Below are 26,500 nucleotides of genomic sequence, written 5' to 3' on the forward strand. Positions count from 1 at the left end.
ATGATCTGGGGAAAACCAAATTTTACAGTTAAGCAAGGAGGGAAAGTTGTCCATAGTCTGTCTGCTTAGTCAAGGTGAATGGGCATATCCATTTTAACATTTGTTGTTGTTGTTATTGAACTACAGGTATCATTGAATTGTGTGCACATACTCTTAGTACCACAAAATATGTATACTTTTTGCAATACATTGATCTACATTTGCCACACTCCACCCAGGTGAAGTAAATGGGTACCTGGTAGGAATTTATTCCTTGAAATGCTAGAGCGCTATAATGGCATCACAGCTAAAGCCGGGGTAATAATATCCAAGTTTGGAAGCGCTTAGAGACTTATTGTGATTTGCGCTATATAAAAGCTGAATATTATTATTTATTATTACATGTTGATAACTTGAACTGAAATTTGATCCATTTTATTAACACCTTTTAAAATCACTCCATACAATTCAGGACAGGCAAATGTTTATTTCTACTCCATGATAATTGTTTTCAGTTAGATATTTGAAGCTTTTGATAAAGGTGGAATCTTGCAAGTTATGTTAATGGATGCATCAGTGAGCTTTTATATGACATTAGATTTCCCCAGATTTTCAATTTATGAAAAATTTCCACCTCCAAGGCGACGATTTTTTAAAAACTGTAATATACTTTGTATTTCCTTTATTTATCTGAGCATATTATTTTGATATTCAAATCCCTTCTTTCCCACACCAATTCATGAGGCATTGCAATTTTCATGTATATTAACATTTCTGAAATAATTTCTCATAAGTGTGTACTATATAACATGGGCCTTTTCCTATTTGTAAGCTCTACATTGTGTGTGTCATATGTAGCATTTCAAAATAGGATGGAAATTGAGTAGCTAGGATCAGTAATCCATAGTATGGAGTATGTTTACTTATTCTTTCATAATCATAAATGTTGTGTTAATATTGATTTTATTTATTGTAAATTTTATTTTCTGTTATATCAGTATTCTTTTTACTTTTACAGTTACAAATGAAGTATATGCAATGTAAGATACTCTTCCAGTTGACTGCAAAAACAATTATTTCTATTATAAAAATGCTAAATACTGTAGAGAATTATGTGAAATTATAATCGTTGTGTTTCAGATGAAATTGTAATGTTTATTACCATCACAGGTTTTTGTGTACATAATGAAGTAGACTTGTACAGTTTTGTGAATACTGTATGTAATTATTTAGTGTCAGGTCTTGATATTTTGTTTTTTTGTTTTTTGAATGCAACCAATATATATAGTGCAGGACATATGTGATTTCTGGTTGAATAAAATGAGAAATCATGTTGTGAAAAAGCATTTTGAGATCTAAGAATCAGTTATTGATGATGATGATGATGATGATGATGATGATGATGATGATGATGATGATGATGATGATGATGATGATGATGATGATGATGATGATGATGATGATGATGATGATGATGATGATGATGATGATGATGATGATGATGATGATGATGATGATGATGATGATGATGATGATGATGATGATGATGATGATGATGATGATGATGATGATGATGATGACCTCATTCATATTCATAGGGCTTAATCTTCATAAATAAAAACAAGGAATGATAGAAAACAAAAATCTAAATGTTTATACATGTAATTTTATTAAGGATGATGAAATGCTGCTTATAATGGAAGTTCAATATGAATTTTTTTCTTCTTCCAATTAAAGCGGCAATCAGCAGTTTGGATGACATGTACAAATATAGCATTCTCCCTTATTAGCTAATTTGGTATATTATTATTTAATATATTACAGTAGTCCCCCTATTACTCATATACATGTATTTTGACAAACTGACATTTCATACATTTTGTGCGTATATTCAAATATTTCTTTCTCATTTTTTGTCCAATTTCATTTAAACTTTCACTAGTCTGCTTCTAAGAATGTTCTCTGTTCTTGTAGAATATTAAGGTTGGATTTTTTTTTCTTTTAGGGGTTCACGTATATACTATACATAAAACAAATACCTCAGAAACGAGGTTGAACAAAATTCAGACAAACATGAAGTATGAGTTTACAATTCACACATATTTAATGAAGTACTTATGATTGTGAATTATATGTTGTTCCTGTGAAATTATCCTCTATGGACATATAGAAATGAAATGAAATGAAATACATTTACAAGAAAACATAACAAAATTTTGATTTTGGGCAGGAAAGTAAGACTACTTTTGTTAACATATTCACAAAAAAGATGTACTAAAGACTCTGGATATACATTTTATTTATATACAATCTAAGTACATACATAGGTATCCTTGGAAGCTAGGATTTTCCAAATAATGGGATCACTGGTCTGTCCATAATCCATCACTAATATTAAAATATTTACTGCGATGTGATCATAATGTTTACACAAAGAGTCACCAGATTATATACTTGCAGATGACATCCAGACATGAACATTTTCACATAATTGTTTGCAATTAATTTCTCAGTCTTTTCTATTCTATTTTCTCATGAAGTCACAGTAGAAAATATCCTCTAAAAAGATTGCCCTCATGAAAAGTTTTGACTAAAACATTCATGCCACATGTGTGGTGTAGTCCCATATACCGATTCTGTATGCAGTGCTTGTGACATTCTTCTCATGTACTTCCCAATTTTTTCCACAGTTTCTTTTACAAAGTGTTCATTTAACCAGTTTTTAATTTCTTTGAGTTAGGGGTTGAGTTTGGTTCTCCTTGCCATGACGGAAAGCAGAGGTGGGATCAAATTTCTTCTTTCCCTCCATCTTCTCCACTTTATCCTTCATCTGCCTTAGGTTTCTGCTCTGTTTGGTGGTTTCTTCTCGCAGTTTGGTAACCTCCTGAAAATGCAAACAAATGAAAGACAAACGATTTACTGCCTATTTTGCATGCCTCCTCACATTCTGTATTGAATTATCAACGTTTGAATCCTACAGTATATGGAAAATTCAAGTGCATGGTTGTCATGCCTTGTACAAACGGTACAACCTGTATTTTGTGAATTTAAACTGGCAAACTCCATGTGAACCCAATGAGTTGTTGATCGAGGTGTTTAACTATACACCTTTGTGCGGCGCACTGCGTTAACATTTTTTTCCTTCAACATATGGGATGGATTAGCCCATTGAACAGAGTTGGTTTTCAAAGGGGCCCACATAATTCTTTTGTCTGAACTAGGTTGAATTTGTAATTGGTTAAGCCTGCATTACCTTCTTGAGACTGGCGTTTTCATCCTTGATCTTCATGATGTGATGTATCTTCTGCTTCTGGTTCTGGTGCCCAAGGAGTTTAGCATAGTCGTTACTCAGCTTGTTAACCTCACTCTGTGCAGCATCGTTCTGGCTAAGTAGCATTCGTCGATCCATCTCAAACTGGTTCAGTTGATCCTTCCAAAACAAGCAATTCATTTATTATTCTTGGTCATGTAATTATATTGTGAGAATCAGGAAAGATTATTACATGTATTTTGTCAGACTTGAATCATCAACATAAATATCAATCGGACAGATCACTAATGGGTAATAACATGGTTTTACATGCCTGTTTGAATTAAAAACAATGGAGGCTGAGTTGCTTTATCCAACATTATGTGACCGCACATGACCAATCATTTGATTAGGATCTGGGAGTGAGTTGTATAATACCTACTATTTAAATACCCATATATTGGGCATTTCACCTGCCTTGATTTACAAAGGATTTTTTTCATTTTTGAATTCCTTTTCAATCTATTGCAAAGTTGTTTCTTTGATGTTTCTGCTTCCACCAAGCACAAAATTCTGTAATTTTTCTGTTACATCATTAAACCATATTCAAATAAACTTACCTTAAAGGGAGCTACTTTTTCTATCAGTTCCTCAAACTGCAGCTTCCAACTGGGGTATCAAAGAGAAACAATCAGTTCATTAAAGGTCATTCCAAGCGTAATGTTCATTACTAAACATATAAAGAACTGCAGGGGGTTAGATGAAAAAATTCAACCCATTTTTTAGCCCCATCTATCCAGGGTAAATGTGACCCTGTTTGTCGGAAAGAAGGATATTGGGAAAAATTTCATGAAAGTTGTAAAAACACAAATTTTCGACAAAATCTGCAAGGGGTCAGTTCAGCTTTTTGTTGTTGACATATCACTAGACCAACTTTGTCAGTCTTGTGTGCCTTGTGTAAATTTGTTGAGGGTTCACTCTCCAAGGTTCCACAAGACCAATCATTTCTATCTTCCTTCATGTATTTCTTTGTTTTGGCTTACGCTCTAATGAATGACAAAAGTCATGTTTCATCTCCTGGGCCATTAGTCAGCTGTGACAATCTCAGTCACATTGAATATCAAAATCTAATGCAACAAGAAAGTGCTTTAGTTGTCTATAGTGACAATCCAACCAAAACAGACAAAACTGGTTTAACTAATTGTACATTGAGCATATCCTTCCTGTCAACAAGATAGCAAGATGAGGGCTATGATAGCAAATCAATATTCAAGATCACTGATTAGCTATCATAGTAGCCCCCCCCCCCTGTAAAAAATCAAGCAAAAAAGAAAAAAAATAACATAAATAATGAAAGTAGTCTGCTACATTACTGGGGATACCCCTAAATGCATGGATGTTATTTTCACGCCCCCATTTCAAATGAATCCGAGTCTGGGATAGCTTAGTGATTTAGGCGCTTCCAGCTGTACTACATGTGCCGATCAAGTCTCAGCAGCTTGCGCTGGCCAGTAGTCACAGAGCAAGCTGTCTATATACACATTGCAATAGTTGGACGGTGCCAGCTTTCACCACTTCTTTGGTGTTTTAAATAGTATTTCGTAAGCAATTTTCTATTTTACATAAATTGTGAATCTGCTGTGTGCTGGTTAAAGATAAAACCCTTCAGAGATATCCCTAGATGAGAGATGTGACTTGGGAAAGACTTCCAATAAACCCCTACACAGTGCACAACCTGGAAAAGTTGCTCCGAAGGCAAGTCAAGTTTGAAATCACTGCACGATCGGGACTCTATATTCACAGCATTTTGACAAAGAACAATAACAAAAAATAAAAAAATGATGGACATGCAGTGGGATTCCCAAATTATTTCTTCTGGAACAATCATGAACTTGTAAAAAATGCAAGGAAGTAAATAAGCAGCCGTAAAGAGAGGAATCTAGAAATAGCTTTCGAATACGTATATTGCACATGCTTAATACATGTAACTCAGGCGCTACATGCATGCACCTGTATACCAGAAGTATGTAGGTCCCGTAAGTGGCCCGAAATTACATCCAAGAGTGGGCAATTCAGGCATTTTGGGGTATTGGCGATAGCAAGATTTAGAACTTTGATATTTTTATTTTTTCCTATTTAGCTTGTATGAAATTTTGAGTATAAAAAAGGAAAAAAGCTTACCTTTGACTCTCGGTTTGAAGAATTTCAACAGCCTTTTCGTCCAAGCACTGGTGATTTCTGATAAGAAAAATATAATCCAGAGCAAAATCTAATAATGATATCTGATATTGAGATTGTAAAGAGGATGATGGGATCTTCCTCAAGTATGTAATTGTTATATTTGACCAATTTATACTTGGGCAAGTAAAAGCTATTGTGTGCCCCATGCATTATGAAGTATTACAGTGTAATCAACACGCATCAACACCCAGAGTATCATAGTTGATATCCAGAGGGTTCACAAATTAATACAATAATCAGATACAAGATACAAGTTATTTTATTTGATCTTTAGAGCAAACAAGTTACATAGAAATTTGGTTTCCACTGGCGTTACAGTAATATTCAAGAAAATACATAATTACAAGAAATAGATGAAATAAGAAACAAATACATGCAAAAGATAATGAAGCAACAAAAATGGTCAATTGTACTTAAAATCATGAGTTTCACTACACTAAAATACAGATATGGTTGGTAATGTATGGGAGAAAGTACCATGGAACTGCCCACTCAACAAACTGTTTATATACAACGAATCTATGACTCATCATAGTTGGTAATATTTCTGAAACTAACTCTCTCTCAGTCTGAAGCTGATGCAGTCTCTGCTCCAGATCATCTATCCTCTCCTCCAGGCGTTCCCTAATCTGAGAGGTCTTAACCTCGTGGTCCTCCCTCGCCTTCCTCCTCTCAGCCTCGCTCTGAGACAGCTTGGTCTGGGTGTCAACCAGCCGACGCCCAAACTCTGCCCGCTGGTGGCTGCAGGCTTCCTCCAGGTTTTGGACCTTGGACTTCCAGGTGGTCTCAATGTTGCTGACCTGTTCTCGCAGTGTGGTGCTCTCCTGTTTGGCAGAGGTGGCCTCGCATTCAAGTCTGCAGAGGCAAGGGAATAGATGTGATGGCAAAAAATAACACATGAACTATCTCATTTCAGTTAACCCATTTACTGCAGAAACCAAGTGGCTTCTGTATTAAAGGCTATGGGAATAAGAGAAGTCAGTTGTCTATGGGTTAATAGCTTACATTCTGTGATATGCCAACAGGGAGAGGGAATAATGGTAAAGTAAACATGACTTTGACGTTTCAGATACTATGGCCAGCTGTGTTTTCTACATGCTGGCAAATAAATGACTCTCTAATTTGTCAAAATCATTCCAAGCCTGATAATTATCTAATTTAGATATGTAGATATTGCTCTTGAAACACCTTTTAAAATTCCCCTTTAAATACATCATTAGTTTATGTGGAGCCCTTCATTAGAATTTGTATGTATTCTCTACTGTCATTTATCCAGTGTTCAGTATTTTTTAATTCCATATTTAGTATTCTTAAAACAAACCCACATTGATGATGTATAAAGGAGAAATCTCAGCAAAATCATGACAAGGAAAAATAGAGGAAGAAAGAAATGGGTTGAGAAGGAAAGAGAGATAAAGGGGAAAAAAGGAAAACAAGACAGAAGAGTCTCATGCACAGGAAGCTAACATCATGAGAAACCATACCTGTGGACATTCTGTTGGCCTGCAAGCGAGTCTGCACTGAGTTTTTTCTTTGCTGCCTGCAGTAGCTCTACTTGCGTCATCAGACTCTCTTTGGCTTTCTGAGTGATCTTCAGACTGGACTCAAGACTGGCACTCAGTTGCTGTTGCTCCTCTAGACTCATCTGTACAGCCTTTTGCTCGGATCGTGCCTGGTCGAAAGCCTGCTCAGCTCGTATCTGCCCATCTTGAGCCAAATTCAGCATGGAACTGAGTCTATCCTTATCCATCTTGATGTCTTCAGCCTGTTTAAATTATGAAAGAAATAGGGTTGCTCTTTCACCTTTTGTTGAGATTATCATTACCAAATTTTAAACAAAACTTAATAGGGCTCATCATACATTGCGATAAAATTGGTGTACGTAGAAAGTGTATGTTGCTCGCCAATATGCTATTGAGCCTTCAGCACCAATTTTCTTGTCCATATGTGATCAGGGTCCCGTATCACAAATATAACATAAGAATAAGAATAATAGGCATTTATATAGCGCCGTCTATCTAAACAATTAACAAATTAATTATTACCCTGGCTTTAGCCTAGCTGCCATTACAGCGCTTTAGTATTTTAAGGAATTAATTCCTGCCACGTACCCGTTTACCTCACCTGGGTCGAGTGTGGCAAATGTAGATTAATGCCTTGCCAAAGCAAACTTAGCAATTGATAGCTATTTTGCAATTGACCATGATGTAAAGTTTTATGTTTTACAGGGCTCAGCTCATAATCCTGACCATACAACCGAAGTGACCACATAGTCAACAACGAAAGGTAATGAATTATAAGCTTCATTCTAATCGTAGATACAGCCTACACTCCCAAAATGTGACATGTAGATGTAGGGACAACAGAAATATAATAGAACAATATCAAGAGGAGATGGCTCTGTACAGGGTAGAGCAGTGGTCTCGTAAATGGGAGGTCCTAGATAAACCAAGTCGATGTACTAATGCCCCTTGGTAAGGCACTAATCCTCATTACCAAGGCCCTTGGACCTCTCTTAAAGCTGTTGGTCTCCAGGTTGCTGACTTACAAACATATGCATGCTTCCTTAGCAGTCATGTACAATGTAAATAAACAAACCATCACCATTCCGGAATAAAGATATATAAACATAAATAAACATCTTTTACACAGGGGTGATAGTGAGCACACAACCAAAAATAGGTATTTTTGTTTTCCCCTCAACCACGCCCCCTTGAGTAAAAAAAAAAGAAGAGGATTCGCGGGGAAAAAATGTCATCTAACAACATTTCCCCCCTTTCGAGTAAGAAAATTTGGGGAAAATTTGGAAAAAATAAGGCAAAATTGGGAATACAGAAAATAAGGGGGAAATCGGGAAAATCAGGATTAAATAGGGAAGAAAAAAAAAATCTGGTTAAAAAAAAAAAAAAGAAAAAGAACTGGATTTTTAATTTTTTTTTTTTTAATTGGGAAGAAGAAAAAAAATCGGGGAAAAATTAAAAAAATCGGGAAACCAATTTAAATCGGGTTTTTATCATGCCTGTTACAGTAAGATGAGAAATGTCAGCTAACATTATGTGAGGGTAAAAATGTTGAGGGTATAATTTAGCCATTAGCACTGCATGTTTTTATCAAGCTTGCCTACCGTGCCCTCTTGTTTGGCAAGTCTGTTCTCAATGTTGCTCAGTTCTTCAAAATCATTACTGAGCTCTGACAGCTGTACTTCCAAGGCATCAACTCTTTCCTGTAAAAGAAGGCATGAACATTAGAATAAGTCTAGCATGAAAGATGTATTATACACTCATTCCATCCATTTTCTATTTCTGACACTACATGGTTCTCTTTTCATTTTGATGTATTCTAACAAGTATCTTGACTTGAGATATTTATCACTTTTGAAAGTTGAGAGGACGTTCTTGCTGGTGTGACAATAAAGAAAGAGATTGGAATGTAGAAAACATTGCAACAATAGTTTGTCCCTTTTTTCAATAGATTTTAAGGCTGCGACTCGCACTGTTGACAACTATTCAAGTAAGATTTCTCGTACTCGAATACACGGCCGCCATTTTTTCTTCTTTTTCCCCCCCGATTTATGCCCTGCCTCCTGGCACTGTGCCGGCCGGCCGACGCTCAACCGTGCCCGGAAGAGCACCGGCATGGTACCGTGAGTAAAAATGTTTCCAAGCTCAATCATACACGGGGTGTCACTGTCAACTCATCACTCAGAAACTATGGCGTAAAATCACCACAATAAAAAGGCAAGGTATTTACATGTCAAATATTTTTTCCTTGCCATGTCTAAAAAATAAAAAATGTTAATTTTTGAAATGGTTAAAAAATGGCCGCTGAGTACTTGAGTACCTGCCTGTAAGCCTGGGCGTGTACTTGAGTACCTCATTACACGCTTACGCACAGCCTTAATAGATTTGGATTAAAAAAATTATTCCTACAAAATTGTGAAACTTTATCTGGGTTATATGTCCTTTCAAACATTACTACCATGGGGTTGTAGTATCAAAATATAGAATACATTAATGATCCCCTCCTTACAAAATATATCGTTCACATGATATATGTTTATTTCAACTTTACACTTTCAAATGTTAATTGCATTTATTAATGTCTCTGTATATTGCTTTTTAGGAAGTTTAATACCTTTTCAATGTTGAGCTCCTCACACAATATCTCCTTGTCCTTTGTATGGTTGTGTTTATCCATCTCTCGTGCCTCCTCCACACTCTTGAGTGATGCCATCACTTGGTCTTTCTCCTCTCTCATCTCATCCAACTTGGTCTGGAGTTGATCATTGATTGCTCTGATTGAACAAATCTGGGCAAATATATCAGAAAGGAGCGGAAAGAATATAATGTGTGTGTGTGTGTGTGTGTGAGAGAGAGAGAGAGAGAGAGTGTGTGTATTTGTAAAGGGCTTAGAGACATTTGTATTAAAGCTTATCAACACTAGTGTGGCTAGGAGAGATTAGACCACACAGCGAGGTCACTGACAGGTGGCTATCTCAACAACTCAGCTCTCAAATAACATAAGAAATAGAGGATCATGAGGGACCAACAGGCACCGATTGGGGAAGTTTTCTATATAGAAGGAGCAAGTAGCTACAAGTAGGACAGTGAGGCTTTAAGCGCTATATACAAATTACAAATTATTATTAGAGAGAGAGAGAGAGAGAGGGGGGGGGGGGGGGGGTAGATAAAGAAATAGAAGAACACTGATAGAGCAAGATAAATAGAGATGGAGAGAGTGGAGTAAAGGAAAACAGAAGCTTGGAGGGGTTATAGAAGGAAGAAATTTGGAGAGAGGTAAGAGAAAGAAAATTACACATAAGAGACGAAAGGGAAATATAGAGAAAGAGAGCAAGAGAGAGATAAGGGCTGAATTAGATAGGGTATATACAAAGATGCAAACAAAGAGACAAAACAGAAGGTGCAATGGAAAAATAGAGGGGAAAACTGATGAGGCAAAGAAGAAAGGCGAGACGTATCGAAGAGAAAGATGGCCGGGCAGACAGGGGAGAGGGAGCTAGGGAGAGCACCAAAGAGAGAAAGGGCATATATGGAGAGACAGGAGACAATGGGTAAAGAAGAGTTAGAAGGGAGAGGGAGGAAAAGAGACATAGAAAAACAGGAAGATTCAGAGAGACATGCAGATTATGCTGGAAGGCATGCATACATGTAACACACAGACGATGAGCAACCCATGAAGGGCGATCTCACATACACACCTCATCTTCTTGGAGTTGTAGTCTCTCATCCAAGCCCGTCACCTCCTGCATCTCTTCCTCCATCTCGTTACCTAGCTCCTCAAGCTGTTTCTCAAGAAAACAAACTTGTTTCTATGGCAACAAATGAAGCAAATATTTGTGTGCATTAGAAAGACTACATTTTTGTGAGAAAAAACGGAAAGCCAGCAAATGCCCCTAAACTGAAATTTATTAGTGAACATGGCCCACATTAATAATACCTTGCTAAGCCTAGCTGGCAACTGAAATGGTCTCTAGCTTTTAACTAGTAGTTACTCATAGGTATTCATCAAACCTTACTAATTTTTAGTTCGCCACTAGGCCTTATTCAGAAATAGCAAATAGCTTATGAATATGGGCCCAGAAAAACCCCAATTCTGTTACCATGCCTGCACCTTGTCTATTGAGGCTGAGGCTAAACTCAAAACAGCTGTTTTACATATCTACGTATATTTCAGTGAATTTAAGGATAGCTATTTTAGAAACAAGAAACTTTTGTGAAATTCCAAAAAATTTGAAGTTGTCAGTCAAACCGATCTTGAGCTTTCACAAATCTTGTCCACTGCGTTCAGAAATTACACGGCATGCACCCACCTTTTCAGATTGCAAGGCAGTTGAGAGCTGGCCCTTCTCCTCCTCAAACATGTGTTGGTCCTTCTGGGCCTTCAGCTCCAGAGCCTGGACATGATCCTCTGCCTTGGTCTTCCCTTGCTTCATGTCCTTCAGGTGTTCACCAAGATCAGAACAGATTTCCTTAATGTCTTCGCTCTGTGATGGGTGGAATAAGGAAGTAAAAAATATTGCATGTTATATCACACTTTATTCTGAGTAATGAAAAATTTTGCTAATGCTTTCTCAATGTTATACATGTATCCTCATGTGTATTTCAACAGAAAAATTACATTGTAAAAGTATTGTTAACCATTTTTATATCCTCTGATGATACATGTAATAACAGTGGCATTTTCGACTAACAAAAATAAATGTACTTAAGTACATTTATTTCTGGCATGAAATGTCCAAGATACTACATGTTCCTTCCTGTGATGTGTGTTGATAACGTGTGACAATTACATTTAGACAACACTAAATAAAAAAAAGTGCATGTGCCTGTGTAAATGTAAAACACTGCAAAGTTGCATTCTTCACTGGCAGAGGATATGAAGAAAAAAACCCAGAAGATTTCTTACATTCTTCTCCTGCTTGTCCAGCCTGTCACCAATCATTTCCAAATCTTCCTTGTCCTCAGTTGTGAGCTCTTCTAACTGCTCTCTCAATAGATCACACTCCTCCTGTTAACAACATTTCATAAATCATAGATAAATATCATTCAGTCATTAAGTAAAGGTCAAGAATTTTGAATTGACATTGTAACTATCAGACATTTTTCTTTGTCAGGGTGGTTCTTTTGAAGTCTACTACTGGGTCAAACATGAACAAGACTTAAAAACAACAAATAAAACACATGAAATTAATACTCTACAAACATATGCTAATTATGCTTACATGTTGAAATGCACCAACAAAAAGATTGTAACATAAGCCGTTATGCCCACTCATTTTCTGTGAAATGACTGAGATGACCCAAATGACCTTTAACCAATTATTACTGAAGAAGTGTCATAATCCCTCATACAAGCATCTCTAAATTGAGTATCATCAAAATTTAATCAAATTGGTGTACGAAGTTGCTATTAAAGCAGATAACACAACATTGATATATCCACCTTTTCCACATTGTATGCATGTATAAGATCCCTGTTTTGAATCTGCAAGGCTTCGCATTCTGCTGCCCTCTGTTGGCTGATGGCCTCAGCCGCAGCGAGCTGAGCCTTATGAGTGTCAGCCTCCCAGGTCAGGTCTGCCTCGGCTTGGGCTAGGATGGTCTCTAAGGTCTGGTACTTGTTGCTCATCTGTCTCAGGCTCTCTGTCGTACTTGTCTCAGTCCTATTGAATTCAATATTAAGATCATAAGCATGGTGAGATCTTTATGTAAAGTCTTTATTGAGATAAACTGTGCACTAAACCTACCCCATTGTTAGTTTTATTTGATCTGATCATCAACTACTACCAAATTACATGATACATGTTTAATTGCAAAAATAACAGTTGACATATTTCCACAAAGGGTATAGGGACAAAAAAGCAAACTTTGAATCAAGGTTAGTGAAATGACATCAATTATACAAACTTTACTTGATATATTCAAACAGATTTAGAATTTAAAATGTATTCTGGTATTGTTTTGCTCAAACTATCAGACACATTCTTCTCATTTTTCTGCTTCTATTAAAACCAACTAAATACCAGGGTGGACATCCCATTTTGAAAAGATTTTTTTTTTAAGTTGGTGGTTTTAACAAAAAATGTGAACTTGGCTTTACCTTTCTAATTCTTCCTCAAGATTCTCCACTTTTTCTTGGGCATCTTTTCTGCGTTTTGTCTCCTCTTCAAACTGAATTTGTAATTCTGAGAGCTGAGATTCAAGCTTTAAGATCTGTTCCTTAAGATGGACTTCTCCCTCTCGAAGAGAAGAGATTGTTGATTCAGCATGGCTCAAATTTTCTCCCATTTCAGATCTAAAAAGAGAAGTACAGTGAAACCTGCTTTAGAAACCACCTGTACTGAAGACCATTCATCTCTTAGGCCAAAAAAAAAAATTGTTTGGTTGTCCTCGATTGCTATTCTGGAGTAGGGGCGGGCGGGCGGATTTTTTTTTTTTCCATAAAAAAAATAAATAATTGGGATTGTCAAGCATTTAAACAAACAAAGTCTATAAAACACTGTAATATGGTAAAAGACTAGTTTAATATACAATGAATATCAAGACCAACACAGAAAGTATTTTGGGCTTTGAAATACAGCACCTTTTAAATCTCCATTGTACTACTTATAGCTACTTGCGCCCTCTATGTAGCAAACAATGCCTAATCCGTGACCATGCATTGGTCCCCATTATCCTCTTTATCTTATATTAACTGAGAGCTGATTTGATGAGATAACCACCTGTGCAGTGATCTTGCAGGGTGGTCTAATCCCTCTTGTAAACTAGTACAGATTGGCTTTATAATCAGTTTATGAATGCTCAGAACCTGACTTGAATGAACGGCATTTTGACATAGAAAAATAAAAAAGGCAAGTTTAATAAATACCTAATTGCGTACTGAAAAGACCAAACTGGCAACGGGACGCATTTTGATCCTTGCAAATGCATAAAATGGTATGTTTGGCATTTAAGATTGCTCCCCCATAAAAAATTTAATTTAAATTAAAACAAAAAAACAAAAAAACAACGAGCGGGCAGTTGAGGACAATCCAAATGATTTTTTTTTTTTTGGCCTTAAAGGTAGTCACTCGTCAGTTTCCATGTGCAGAAGGCCATAATTTGCTGACACCAGACTTGGTGGATAAAAATCATTAACGTGTGTACAGGTACTACGTCTGCACACAGCGAACCCGTAGCCCAATCGAGAAATACCCCCTCCTCTCTCGGAGATCTCTGGATGTGGGAAAGGTTTGATAATGACTTTACCATGTGGGGGAATGGGTGGAAAATGCAGTTCGTTACATAAGGCCTGCTGGTCATAAAACTGAAGGCTAATTCTAGTGATTGACAGCACCTCTTATTGGGTAAACACCCGAACAGTGTTGAATTCCCCATGAGAGCTAACTACTGAGTGTCTTTAAAACCACCTAATTTGTTTCCTTTAAATATTACTGCCCATTGAAAAAATTTCTAAAAACCTTTCTATAAAGACCCCTTTAATTGTTTCCCCAGATTGGTGTTAAAGGGATCGTTTAACAATGTTAAATCTGAGATACACGGCCCTACGTGTTATCAGTGTCTGTGATGGTGTAATATTGAAGCCCTAAAAAAATTGCGCTTCAAAATGATCAAGAAGTGCCTCAAAAAAGGAAAAAATCTTTGAGTGACCGGTTTTACCATGCTCGTTTTCCCCAATGTAGTGTTATGAAAACCGACAGGCGAACGGTTTTCAAAATTTGTAATTCCAATCATAAATATCTTGATAATCAGACAGGCGATCGGCTTGTAAAAGTCATGGGGTTCCTGACTGACCTAAAAGTTTATAATTATCATTGCATCATGAGCTAAATCCAGAATTTTATTTCAGAATCTGAGACAAAGTTACCGGATCCCTTTAATATGCAGATTTCAATGTATTTCAGTTTTTATCATCAATTAAATTCATAAAAAGGGGGGGGGGGGTCAATATTTTCATATCTGATATATATATATTATAAAACTTTTAAGTTGGATTATTGCTATCAAATTATTAACATCAGCCTGTTCTTTTCAGACATTGTAAAGAGAACATGACCACCTAATTCTATATTTAGTGTAAACAATGACACAACTGTAGTTCAAATACAGCTTAATACTGGGATTAGATTCAATTTGATGATCAAAGTAAACTGCAAACTTTAAATATTGTCACAAAATTATGTTAAATTTGATTATCGACCTTCAAAGTAAACTTTATACTACATATACATGTACATAACATTCATACTTGACACAAATATTCAAATTATCAATAGTGATTTATTTATACTACTGACGAGTTCTACTATAGACGAATCACCTTGTATAAACCTGTGATGTACGACGATAAAAGGAGATTATTTTCCTTTTGCATATTAGTCAATTATTAGATTCATGTAAAATGAAAATGACACATATACCACAACAAAAAAAAATCATATTTAAAATTATTTTTGTATAAATAATTCCTTAACTACATGTCCATAAACACCTATCTATTAACTGAAAACAACACAGGATAGAAATAGAGGAAGAGATGACATACTTGGCCAGTTCAAGGATATCTACGTTGGCTATAGATATATCAAGCCTTGACTCCGTCTCTAGAAGGGAGCGCTTCACCCTTTCTATCATTCTTTCTGTGGACTCCTGCTGGATAATAGCTGAACTCAGGTTGTCTTGAAGGCGGACATTCTCCTCCCTCAGACAATCAGTTACCGCTGCAAGAGGGTCACAAGGTTACAGGGTCAGAAGGTCACAGGGTCAAAGGGGGAACATTAACAAGGGTGAAGAGAGAGACCTATATGCATGTATCTTGAAGAAAGGTTTGCCTGGCTAGACTAGAGACCTGCCCACCAGAGTGAGGCGCAATGGCTTAAAGCCGTCTGCACTCAACCCAGCTAGTGAGGTAAATGGGTACCTGCATGGTACATTACATATACTTGAGGAAGATCCCATCATCCTCTTAACAATCTCAATATCAGATATCATTATTAGATTTTGCTCTGAATTACATTTTTTCTTATCAGAAATCACCAGTGCTTGGATAAGAAGGCGGTTGAAATTCTTCAAACCGAGAGTCAAAGGTAAGTTTTTTTTCCTTTTTTATACTCAAAATTTCATACAAGCTGAATAGGAAAAATAAAAATGTCAAAGTTCTAAATCTTGTTATCGCCAATATACCCCCAAATGCCTGAATTGCCCACTCTTGGATGTAATTTCAGGCCACTTACGGGACCTACATACTTCCGGTATACAGTGCATGCATGTAGCGCCCGAGTTACATGTATTAAGCATGTGCAATATACGTATTCGAAAGCTATTTCTAGATTCCTCTCTTTACGGCTGCTATTTACTTCCTTGCATTTTTTACAAGTTCATGATTGTTCCAGAAGATTGTTCTTTTTTCCCGTCTTATCTAGTCTCGTCTCCCTTTTTTGTTTTTGTTCTTGTTGTGTGTGTACACTTCTTGTTTTTTATGCCACCTTTTCCCTTTTGTATTCTTAGGTATAGTCACAAATATCTACTCATCATGTTTATCTGGCTCAAAGGGGAACCTAAAACTTACAAGCTCTGCTTTTACCAGGGTCTCCTCGTCTTTCTTTAAGTTAACTTTGTTTTTATCATTGCCATAATTTGTTATTTTACATTGTAAATGTTAATGATCTAATGTTATGCTCTATGTGTCATTTGAAAGAAAGACGAATAAATATCTTATCTTAAAATATCTTATCTATTTGTTATGTGCACAGCAGAATGGCATAGACAGGAATAGGTTTATTTTTTTCAAATTGAATTCATCAAATACCTGCCAAATAAAACCTTCCATTTTCAAGATATATTGGCCACACTTGACCCAGGTAACTTAAATGGATAAATGTACATGGCAGGAGTTTATTTGAACCAAGCTGAATCAACAATCTTATGTCTTCGAGAGGGAGAAGTCCATCTCAAAGAACAGATCTTAAATCTTAAATCTCAGCTCTCAGAATTTCAAACTCAGTTTGATGAGGAGACAAAACGCAGCAAGGATGCCCAAGAGAAAGTGGAGAATCTTGAGGAAGAATTAGAAAAGTTTATTCCTTTAAAATGCCAGAGAGCTGCAATATAGCAGCTATGCTAAGGCAGAGAAGTATACTGGGAGTGTTGAGTTGAGACAAAGATCACTATCTATACAAGAACCTATTCTATACTTGAGTCACATGCCGACAGTATTAGTTGGTTTTATAATCCTACATGTACGTTACCTTGTAGCTGTCTGATCTCTTCCTCTATAACCTCTCCATGATCTCTCATTTCTTGATTGGTTTGCTCTGAAATAAATCATCACATTTTTTGCTTTAATACTTTTCTTACTTCAATGTGAATTTAACAAAACAATAGGTTTTACCCTTATATAGTTACCCAGTGAACATGCACGTTATCAGTGATCACAATGAAGAAAACATAGGCCTGTATATATTTTTACAATGTTTGAGTCTTAATTGTACAGGATCATGCAATGCTCCAGGAAATACTGTTACAGAAAGGATTATGATGTTGTAAAGAGAATGAATGATGTAAGAGAAAAGGGTGGTGAAAGGAAATCGAGGATAGAGCATAGAACCAGCAGGCTTTGAAATTAGACATTGAAAATATATCTTTCTAATGAATTAGACCATTTCATGCACATTGCAGTATACTCACCCATAAGTCCTAAAGATGACAAGTTCTATTCCTACTGTCCTTCCTCAAATAGTCTTGTGCTTTTCCCTTTTCTATTAGGTACTCTACACAACATCTTTTTTTCTTTCTTTTCTTCTTTCTTTTTATTAATGTTTGTTTTCTGCATCTTTTTACACAAATATTCACCTCCTGCCAAACACTTACAAACTCAACAGATTCTGCCTGTCTTCAACTTGTATGGAAAGGTATTTTACATTTCGTCATAAAAATTCCTTGACCACAAGAACAGTCTCTTTAAACTGCAAAATATCAGTGTATGGAATATTGTATTTATTATGAAATTCAGGATTATTACATGAATGAAGTAAGTTTAACTAACCTTAAAAAATGAATTAAAATTCCAGTCTGTTTCATTACCTTACAAATATACAAACTATATAATGCTTTATAATCTGAATGGAGAATGATTGAAATGTAACTACCGGTATACCATTTAACAATGTGCTTAATTAGGGTGAGCCTAGAATCAAGATACACAAAGAGAACATTGTTTTGAATATCAACTCATTATAATAGTAATGTCTTTTAGTGAGCACATTAGTGTGGTTTGTAATTCAATCAAGTGGAAGACATACATGTACAGTGTGTATATATACTTGAATGTTATTATCAAATAAGAACATGCAATCACAATGCAGAGGAGTTTTAAGTGCCTATATAGATCTACAACCTTTTGATATTTTGATAGAAAAATCAATATAAATCAATATATGTGATTTTAATCATTATTTTTGTGTGTAAGTGATATGAAATAACCAATTCCCTGAAACCATTAGCACAAGGGATGAATTAGAAGTAATAAAAGAATATCCTATCAGGATTGAGGTGCCATATTTGTTTGTTTGTAAAAATGTTGACAATCAATTAAATAAATAGATGGTCTTCATGCACAAGATGACCATTTCTTTAGCTGTAAAATCATTAGATCGACAAAAGAAATGTTAATCTTTTGATATGGTATCTTATGGTTCAACTTTCATCAATCTACATATTACTACAAGGATCTTGATTACATATATTTAGGGATTCTTGTGCTGCCTGGATTAAGATGAGGAAATCATAAATGGTAGGAGGAAAAGAATGGTGAAAGAAAAGAAAAGATATGAATGAGATTATAAAGAAATTAAAAACATAAAGAAGAGCATGATTTGAAGAGAAAAAATAGGAAACAATAAAATCATGAGAAATGAAAACATAAATAAGAAAAAAGAGAGTTTGGGGAAAACAAACACACAGTAAATGCACATGTACAATGAAATGAGGTAAAGTGATGATTATAAATCATAGAATAGCAGAAATTCAGTATGGTTTAGTCTAAGGCGTGCAGTGAGTGTTAGCGATTCCTAGGGGGAAGCAAATTAGTTGGTATATGAATAGTTTCAAGTAAACGCGAGAATGGGTATAGTTATAAATGAAATGCCAAGAGGAAACTAAAATATTAGATCATAGCCCTATCATATTCCTGAATACTTGAATGATTTTAACCGTTCCTGTTGTTTGGAAAAATCAGTTCACATGGTGTGGAATATACATAAACTGATATTCATCCAAATAGTATGAGAGCTGTATGATTATATAAGAATAGGGAAAGACCAATTTAACTGAGGTGCGTTGTACAGCAGCATGCATGCACATCAATTCATATTAAACGATTATTTAACAGTTACAGATGAGCAAGAAAGGGTAAGAGAGAAGGAAGGAGAGAAGGAAGGGGAGAAGGAGAGGAGGTGAAAGGAGGTGAAAGGAAGAAAGGAAGAACAAGATAGTGAGGAACTTGAGGAAGAGAAGAAAGGTAATAAACAAAAAAAGAAAGGAAGGAGGAAAGGGGAGATGAGGTAAGAGAGGGAGAGGGAGAGATATATAGAACAAAGGAGTGGAAGAAAGAGAGGGTATCAAGAAAGTGCCAGAGAGAAAGAGAGGGAGAGGGAGAGAGAGAGAGAGAGAGAGAGAGAGAGAGAGAGAGACATACATATGGACAAAGACAGAGAGGCATAACTATGGATCAGATCAAAATATCCAATCTTACCTAGAGCCTTCCTGGCTTCCTGGAGAGCCGTAATGTTAGTATGTGCAGCAGCAAGGTCTGCCTGCAGAGAATTCACCTTGTTGTTCAGCTCCGTCGTGATTTGTTCAAGCTCCTACAAATCGAAAGCAAAAGAATATATGGTCATGTCTATTAAACTCTAACAGATTTTGGCTCAATATATTGGTGATGTCTCTTGGCAACAAGGTATTGTAAATTGATTCCCATGTCAGCATCCTTTGGGATTTAAAGCGTACATATCAAAGACGAAGGTTTTTGGAGATCCTTGGCTGAATAAACAATTTCAAACTCCTCAAGTTGGCAACACAATCTTGATTGAACTATCATATCTCCATTTCCCAGTGTTAACTGACAAGATTTGAAACAAAGAACCAAATCAGTATTTCAAATATAACTCATGAGTATACTCAGCATTGGCAGTTACTAGCATCATTACCAGAAGACATCATTATCAGTTGTCTCACCTTCTCCTTCTTCCTGAGTTGAAGTTTAGCAGCATCAAGTTCTTCCGATGTACTGGCGTGCCTTGAATGGGTGCCCTCAAGGTTCTCAACCTATACCAGGATAGATAGGCATCATTCATTAAACCAGGAGTACTTCTCAGTAAATTTGAGCTCAAGTCAAACATTGATTCTAAGGCAAATAACCCCATATAACAATTATATCCACTGATATCTGTGACTTCCTTTTAAAGGCAAATGTTACCTTCAAATAACAGGGGTGATAGTGAGCACTAAAAAAAAAATAGGTTTTTTGTTTTCCCCTCAACCATGCCCCCCTTGAGTAAAAAAAAAAAAAGAGGATTCACGGGGGAAAAATGGAATCTAACAACATTCCCCCCTTTTGAGTAAGAAAATTGGGAAAAAAATAGGGCAAAATAGGGAAGTATAGAGAAAATGAGAGGGAAATCGGGAAAATCAGTATAAAAAAAAGGGAAGGAAAAAAAAATTGGAAAAAAAATTGGAAAAAAAATTGGAAAAAAAAAAAAAAAATCTGGATTTTTTTTTTTTTTTAAATCGGGAAGAAAGAAAAAATTGGGAAAAAATTGGGAAAAATAAAAAAATCAGAAAACCGATTTAAATCAGGTTTTTATCAGGCCTGAAACAATCATTCTCCAGATGAATGAATACTACCCCTCACTCTTAGGGGAGGTACATGCACATGTAACAAGTGGGTAGCACTTCATCACTTTTTTGTTTCGTTTTTTATGGGGGGAGGGGTATTTATCCTGTGTGGATTGTTGTCTGTTGGGTAATTATTGTTGAGAATATTTATTTATTCGACAGAGATGCTAGTTGGTTTCCAGGGTTATTAGACCATATAGCACAGTACTTTTAATAGCTCTCTGAGCAATTAAGACAAAATATCAAGCAAGTCAGTTACTACCAAGACTATGTCAAATGTCTGAAAGAGAAAATATGAGACTCCCCGACTATCCAGAGACTAACCCAATTAATGGTTTGTTACCTTGACTGTCTGCATACAGATCATATTTACCTTATTCATAAGAACATCTTTGGATCTTGAGAGTTCTAAGATCTGCTTCTCTGACTTGGCCAGGTGGGCCTGGAGCTGGGCCTTCTCTTTGTAGGCTGACTGGAGCTTGCCCTCGAGCTTCTCACTTTTCTCCTGCGCCTGCTGGAGCCTCCTACCCATCTCTGTCTCTTGAAGCAGAAGGTGTTTGATCTGTGGATCACAAAGGATGGAATATTGAAAGTACAGTCAAACCTGCCATAGTGGCTACAAAATATACAGACAGGCCACCTGTATTACCGCCCTCTAGAAGGAAATGAGTGCTGAAGTACCTGTCTAAAAGGTCATCTGTCTACAATGGCCACTTTTTGTGTTTTCCTTTTGGGGCCTTAATACAGTCAGTGTCGATCCTACTTGCCGGAGCGGAGACTGAGACTGATCCCATCTCCCCCAATTTGTTACCTTTTGACTCTTTCCTCATGGAATACTTTTGACTCAATTTTGAAACCCAGAAAAGCAGCATCAACTACCTGCACTGCAGATAATAGTGTTCGAGACTAAGCATGTAATTTGCTTTATTGTTATTTTTGAAAGACACCATAGAAGAGCCAGGTAGTTATTGAGACGACATCTTTGTTGTTTTACCTGTGCTGCACAATGATGTGTTATGCCATGATTTGACTGTGATTCAGCCTCATGGAACTGAAATTGGCTTGAATTTAAGGCATGAATGAAAGCACTGAGTACCAAATAAAGATACAACAAAAGGAATAAGAATGGATGCGTGTACTTTGTCTCCTAGATAGAGCCATTGAACTGTGTAGTTGACTCTATAATGATGATTAACATAGAGCATTCATCTTCAGAAGATCTATCTGAACATGCCTGCCTAAACTGCTGCCAGAAACGCCCTAAACTGATGACAGTGGAAAAATCACTAAAAGCTTGAAACGAAGACACGGACATACAAGGTAGCACTTGCTGAACACAAAAAAGTTGACTGTGTACTCCAAGAGGCCCAAAATAACAAAATCACATAATCACACTAGAAGAGCACTACTGTGCGAGTCAAAACAAAGAGTTCACACCAAGAAAATTGCTAATTATTTTAAAAATCATATATGAACAGTAAATTATTATACATCTCATGAAAGAATGTTTTATCCCGACTTTTTTTTGACTCACACTGTATAGATCATCAACAAGAAAGCTCAAATTGCAAAGCAAAACCTGGTTGCATAAATGAAAGCAAACAACATCATGCACGAGCAAATAATAACTAACTTCTTATCTAATGACCTCATCATAGTAGTCTGCCTAAAGTAATTTATACCCAACATTATATCATAAAATTGTATGTGCATGTTAAACAAAATATAAAAGACACTAAAATGTAAAACAAAGTACACTTAAAAAACATGGTTTACTGCAGCATATATACATTGTATAAAAGGCTTTACTACTTCCATTGTCTACAACATGTCATTCTTAAATAAAAAGACAAAATTTGTTAGTAGAGTCCGTACTTACCTTTGCTTCTAACTGTTTGATTTTTCCATTTTCTGCTTGATGGCGAGGTGTGCTCACACTAGAAGCATTTCTCCTTCTTTCAATTCCCTTAACCTATACAGACAACAGTCGGATAACAAATTTTTCATTAGAAATATGGCAAGAAATCATACCTTCTATAATTTAAACTTAGGACTGTTAAATAACTTAAACAATTGTATGCTTTTGTGCACTTGATTTTAAAATGCCCCCCTCCCCCTTGAAAAAAACTTACTTTGGACATTAGTATTACACCCAGTTGGGTGCTTAGTCTTAGTTTGCTGTGCCATAAAGCTATGTATTGTGCATGGCTTGCAAAATCTTATTTTTCATTCTAGAATTCTATTTTTTTTATTAAACTATAGACAACAAAAATCTCATTCTGCATTTAGGAAAAGAAGCCTAGCACCCAGCGTATACCATTTTCAAATATCATACAGAGGAACCTTAATTAGTATAAAGAACTCTGTACAAATATACAACCATGCAAAATAATGAACTATCTCAAAGCACAAACTGGAGTTTTAATAACAATATATTGTATAAAAGACATTTCTTCTCCTTACCATGGACATGTTGGGTTTGATTGGGGTTCTGAGTTCACCCATTGAAGAGCTCTTACTCATTACACTGTCATCCGTACTGCATGAATCTGCATACGTGAGAGGAGACACAGAGAAAGAGAGATTATATTTCAAAAAGCTTCAAAAAAGCTCGATCTCATTCATCTTGTGACATCATCTGTCAATCATTGGTGAGCTAACGAGAGACATTGGTATGTAGCTTCACCAGAACTTACCACCTGTTTACAATAGACTATTCAATATCAACATAGGAGTTGCTATGTCAGACTCAACCAGGAAAAGATAGGTAACTAATGAGGAGGTATTGTATGAAAGAATGCAATTCTTTTGTGAGCATGTGTTGAGCTGGGGGAAGTTACATACCACTGTCTCTTGTTATCTCACTAATGATTGAAAGATGATGTCACAAGATGAATGAGATCTGGACCTTTTTTTTTAGGGTGGAGATTAGCAGGTCTGAGAAAAAAAATATTTACAAATACTTACAAATCAATGAAATATATATCTACATGTAGATACAAAATATGAATTGTATGCAGCCCTGCCCATCAATAAGAATCAACTTATATTTGGATGTCACCAGACCTGAGATATAAACATGGCATATTTTCATGAAATGTCAGAAGGATAAATCACTGTTAAAGTGAACGTGCAATGATAAAAGCTGGAGGATTTCTTGTCCTTTTGCCAGCCATAGTCTACCTAATAAATTACATGTGATAGCGCTGCACCGACTAAAAAAGTTGTGCCAGAGATATTACAGAGTCAGAGGCATCATAACTACTAGCTTGGTCACGATGTTGTCTTTGATCTAGGCAAAGAGGGCTTCATGAAATGCACAGCGGACAAGAAGCTTACTAATGCTGATTTATACAAGGAGTTAGACTTATGACGGTTTTGATAAACGGACCCGAAGAGTTATCTTTAAAGATATCTTGTTAATTACCTTTGGTTTCTATAAAGCGTTGCGATTTGTCAGTCATGGCTGCTGCTGCAGCTCCTTTTACTTTCCTATTGTCTTTGACATCATAGCTTCCTACACCCGGTGCACAGCCTGAAAGGAAGTTGTTAAGAGGGTCAAAATATATTGAAGCAGATTAGATTTTCAATCAACCTTTAATTCAAACAAGGCCATGAGTTGTACACCTGGTTGTACATCATGAATTGTAGTACCGATATATCAGACCACTTTGGAATAACAATATAATACAGACACAGTGGCGCCCCCCCCCCCATGCCCCCACAAGCGGGCGGGCGGATGTGCACCTGCCCGCAACCCACCATAGGTATGTAGTTGTAATGTGCAGCGGTTTGCCGGGCCGTGAAACCTGTGAAAAAGTGTCAACGTTTATCCGTAAAATAATCCAAAAATAACAAGAAAATTGACACGAAACAGGTAATAAACATATCAAATTTTAACTCATGATCTTTATTTGGACATTTCAATGAAACTTCATTTTGGGTATGTTTAGCAGTAGGGGCGCTGGTCCGAGAATGAGGATTGTCCTCATAAACAAGGATATCCTCATAAACAAGGACAAAATGCATCCTCAAAAATAAGGGTCGTCTGCATTTTCGAGGACGTATTTTTTCATCGGCGCTCTGGGGGTTTCATGTTACAGAACGGCCTGCTGGCGATGCCAAAAATGGATTCCCCAGGGGAAAATAACCCCAGTTCACCGTTTACTTTTATGGGTTGTCCGTCTTCCCAAGGATTTATTGCTCATAATGTGAAGGTCTCTGTACAATGTCAATGTAAAATGCATCAAGAAAATCATTGCAGAATCTTTTTTGCATCGCCAATGCGCCGATCAAAATTATGAAACGTCTGCAAAAATGCAGACGGTCCTTATTTTTGAGGACGCATCGGTCCAGGTTAAAGAAGACGATCCTTGTTTATGAAGACGATCCTTATTCTCGGACCAGCGCCCCTACTACTGTTTAGTAGGGTATCTCTACGCCAGAGTTACAGGTCAAATTTTGGTTCTGAACAAGCGCCGGAGTAAGTACTATACTAATTTGCGCTAACTCCAGGAAGCTATGGTCATACTCGTTAATGTCTAATGACGCTATAGGTCTAGAGTCTAGGCCTAATTAGACTCTATATTGGCCTTTTGGGTCAACTGTACAGAGCTCAGAGGCAAAACAAGGTGAAATTGCAAAGTTGTAATTTCTAGACCTAGAGACGAGTCTAGATTAGGACCTAGACCGAATTTTCTGTCTCTTTCGTTCGTTAGCCTCTGATTTGGGTAAGGTCTAAAGAGGAGCCGACCTTAGATCTACTCCTTACACTATGAACATGATCATGACTGGCAAAGAAAGCGGACAAAATGTAGGGTCTAGACTCTAGATCTAGATGAGATCTACCATGTAGACTAATAGATCTAGATCTAGAGTCTAGACTAGGCCTAGATCTAAGATCTACAGTTCCTCAGGTAGACAAAGGAACATCCCTAGGCCTACACTGCATGTAGAATCTAAAGAGTGAATATGCAATGCATGTCACACCCGTTCTACACATTTTTACACGATAGCAGTGAATGGATGTTCCTTTGTCGACCTGAGGAACTGCATGTATATTTTGTCCGCTTTCTTTGTCAGTCATGCATATTCTGTTAGTCCTTACCCAAATCAGACTTTCATTTTCAGAGGCTAACAAACGAAAGAGACAGAAAATTTGGTTATTAGGACCTAGATCTAGACCTATATCTAGATAGTAGTTAGTACTAAACAGGCTAAAAGTAAAACTTGTTAAAAGGCTGTCTGTTAGTGTTAGTGTTTACTTACCACTGGTTTCGTTGAAGCGTGTGACTCTACCTTTTGAAAATGACATGGTGCACGGCCGTGTCTAAATTCTTGCTTGATAGAATCTAGATCCTAGATCTACGGTGGCCGGTGCGGTGGATGCAAAATGACGTTAGTGTATCAAAATCAGTTGGCTTTCGACGTTATGCATTTCATGCAGAGCTACGGCGGCAGTACGAGTCTAGCTGTATTGATTCATAAATACCTAATACGGTAGTCGGTACCTCAACAAGTACAAACACACCTAGATTTTCATAATAATGCACTGACTGCTTTTCAAATTCTTGCCGCGAGAGCTGGCTTCAGTGATCTTGTAAGTTGTACACAAACA

General features: G+C 36.6%; 1 protein-coding gene across 1 annotated transcript; it reads right to left on the bottom strand.

Annotated features, from left to right (window-relative positions):
- Positions 1–1,968: 1,968 nt before the first annotated feature.
- Positions 1,969–26,500, bottom strand: LOC580085 (hyaluronan receptor-like). The gene is made up of 22 exons (XM_780159.5): positions 26,152–26,500; positions 24,311–24,418; positions 23,347–23,432; positions 22,763–22,855; positions 21,257–21,445; positions 20,224–20,313; positions 19,742–19,853; positions 17,238–17,303; positions 15,536–15,710; positions 13,091–13,285; positions 12,434–12,653; positions 11,897–11,998; positions 11,301–11,474; positions 10,689–10,799; positions 9,605–9,778; positions 8,595–8,693; positions 6,955–7,235; positions 6,029–6,325; positions 5,411–5,467; positions 3,850–3,898; positions 3,233–3,409; positions 1,969–2,863 (listed from the first exon to the last, which is right to left on the bottom strand). The coding sequence occupies exons 1-22, from the start codon at positions 26,195–26,197 to the stop codon at positions 2,702–2,704; spliced, it is 3,063 nt and encodes a 1,020-aa protein (XP_785252.4). The 5' UTR covers positions 26,198–26,500; the 3' UTR covers positions 1,969–2,701.

Source organism: Strongylocentrotus purpuratus, unplaced genomic scaffold (genome assembly GCF_000002235.5).
Source record: "Strongylocentrotus purpuratus isolate Spur 01 unplaced genomic scaffold, Spur_5.0 spur5_scaffold_11, whole genome shotgun sequence".
Taxonomy (NCBI): Eukaryota; Metazoa; Echinodermata; class Echinoidea; order Camarodonta; family Strongylocentrotidae; genus Strongylocentrotus; species Strongylocentrotus purpuratus.

Coding starts and splice junctions, on each gene's coding strand:
- LOC580085 (XM_780159.5), bottom strand. CDS start 26,197: ATGTCATTTTCAAAAGGTAGAGTCACACGCTTCAACGAAACCAGTG. Junction 11,475..11,896: donor TGGACAAGCAGGAGAAGAAT/GTAAGAAATCTT, acceptor CACCCATCACAG/AGCGAAGACATTAAGGAAAT. Junction 8,694..9,604: donor AGGAGCTCAACATTGAAAAG/GTATTAAACTTC, acceptor CTTCTTTTACAG/GAAAGAGTTGATGCCTTGGA.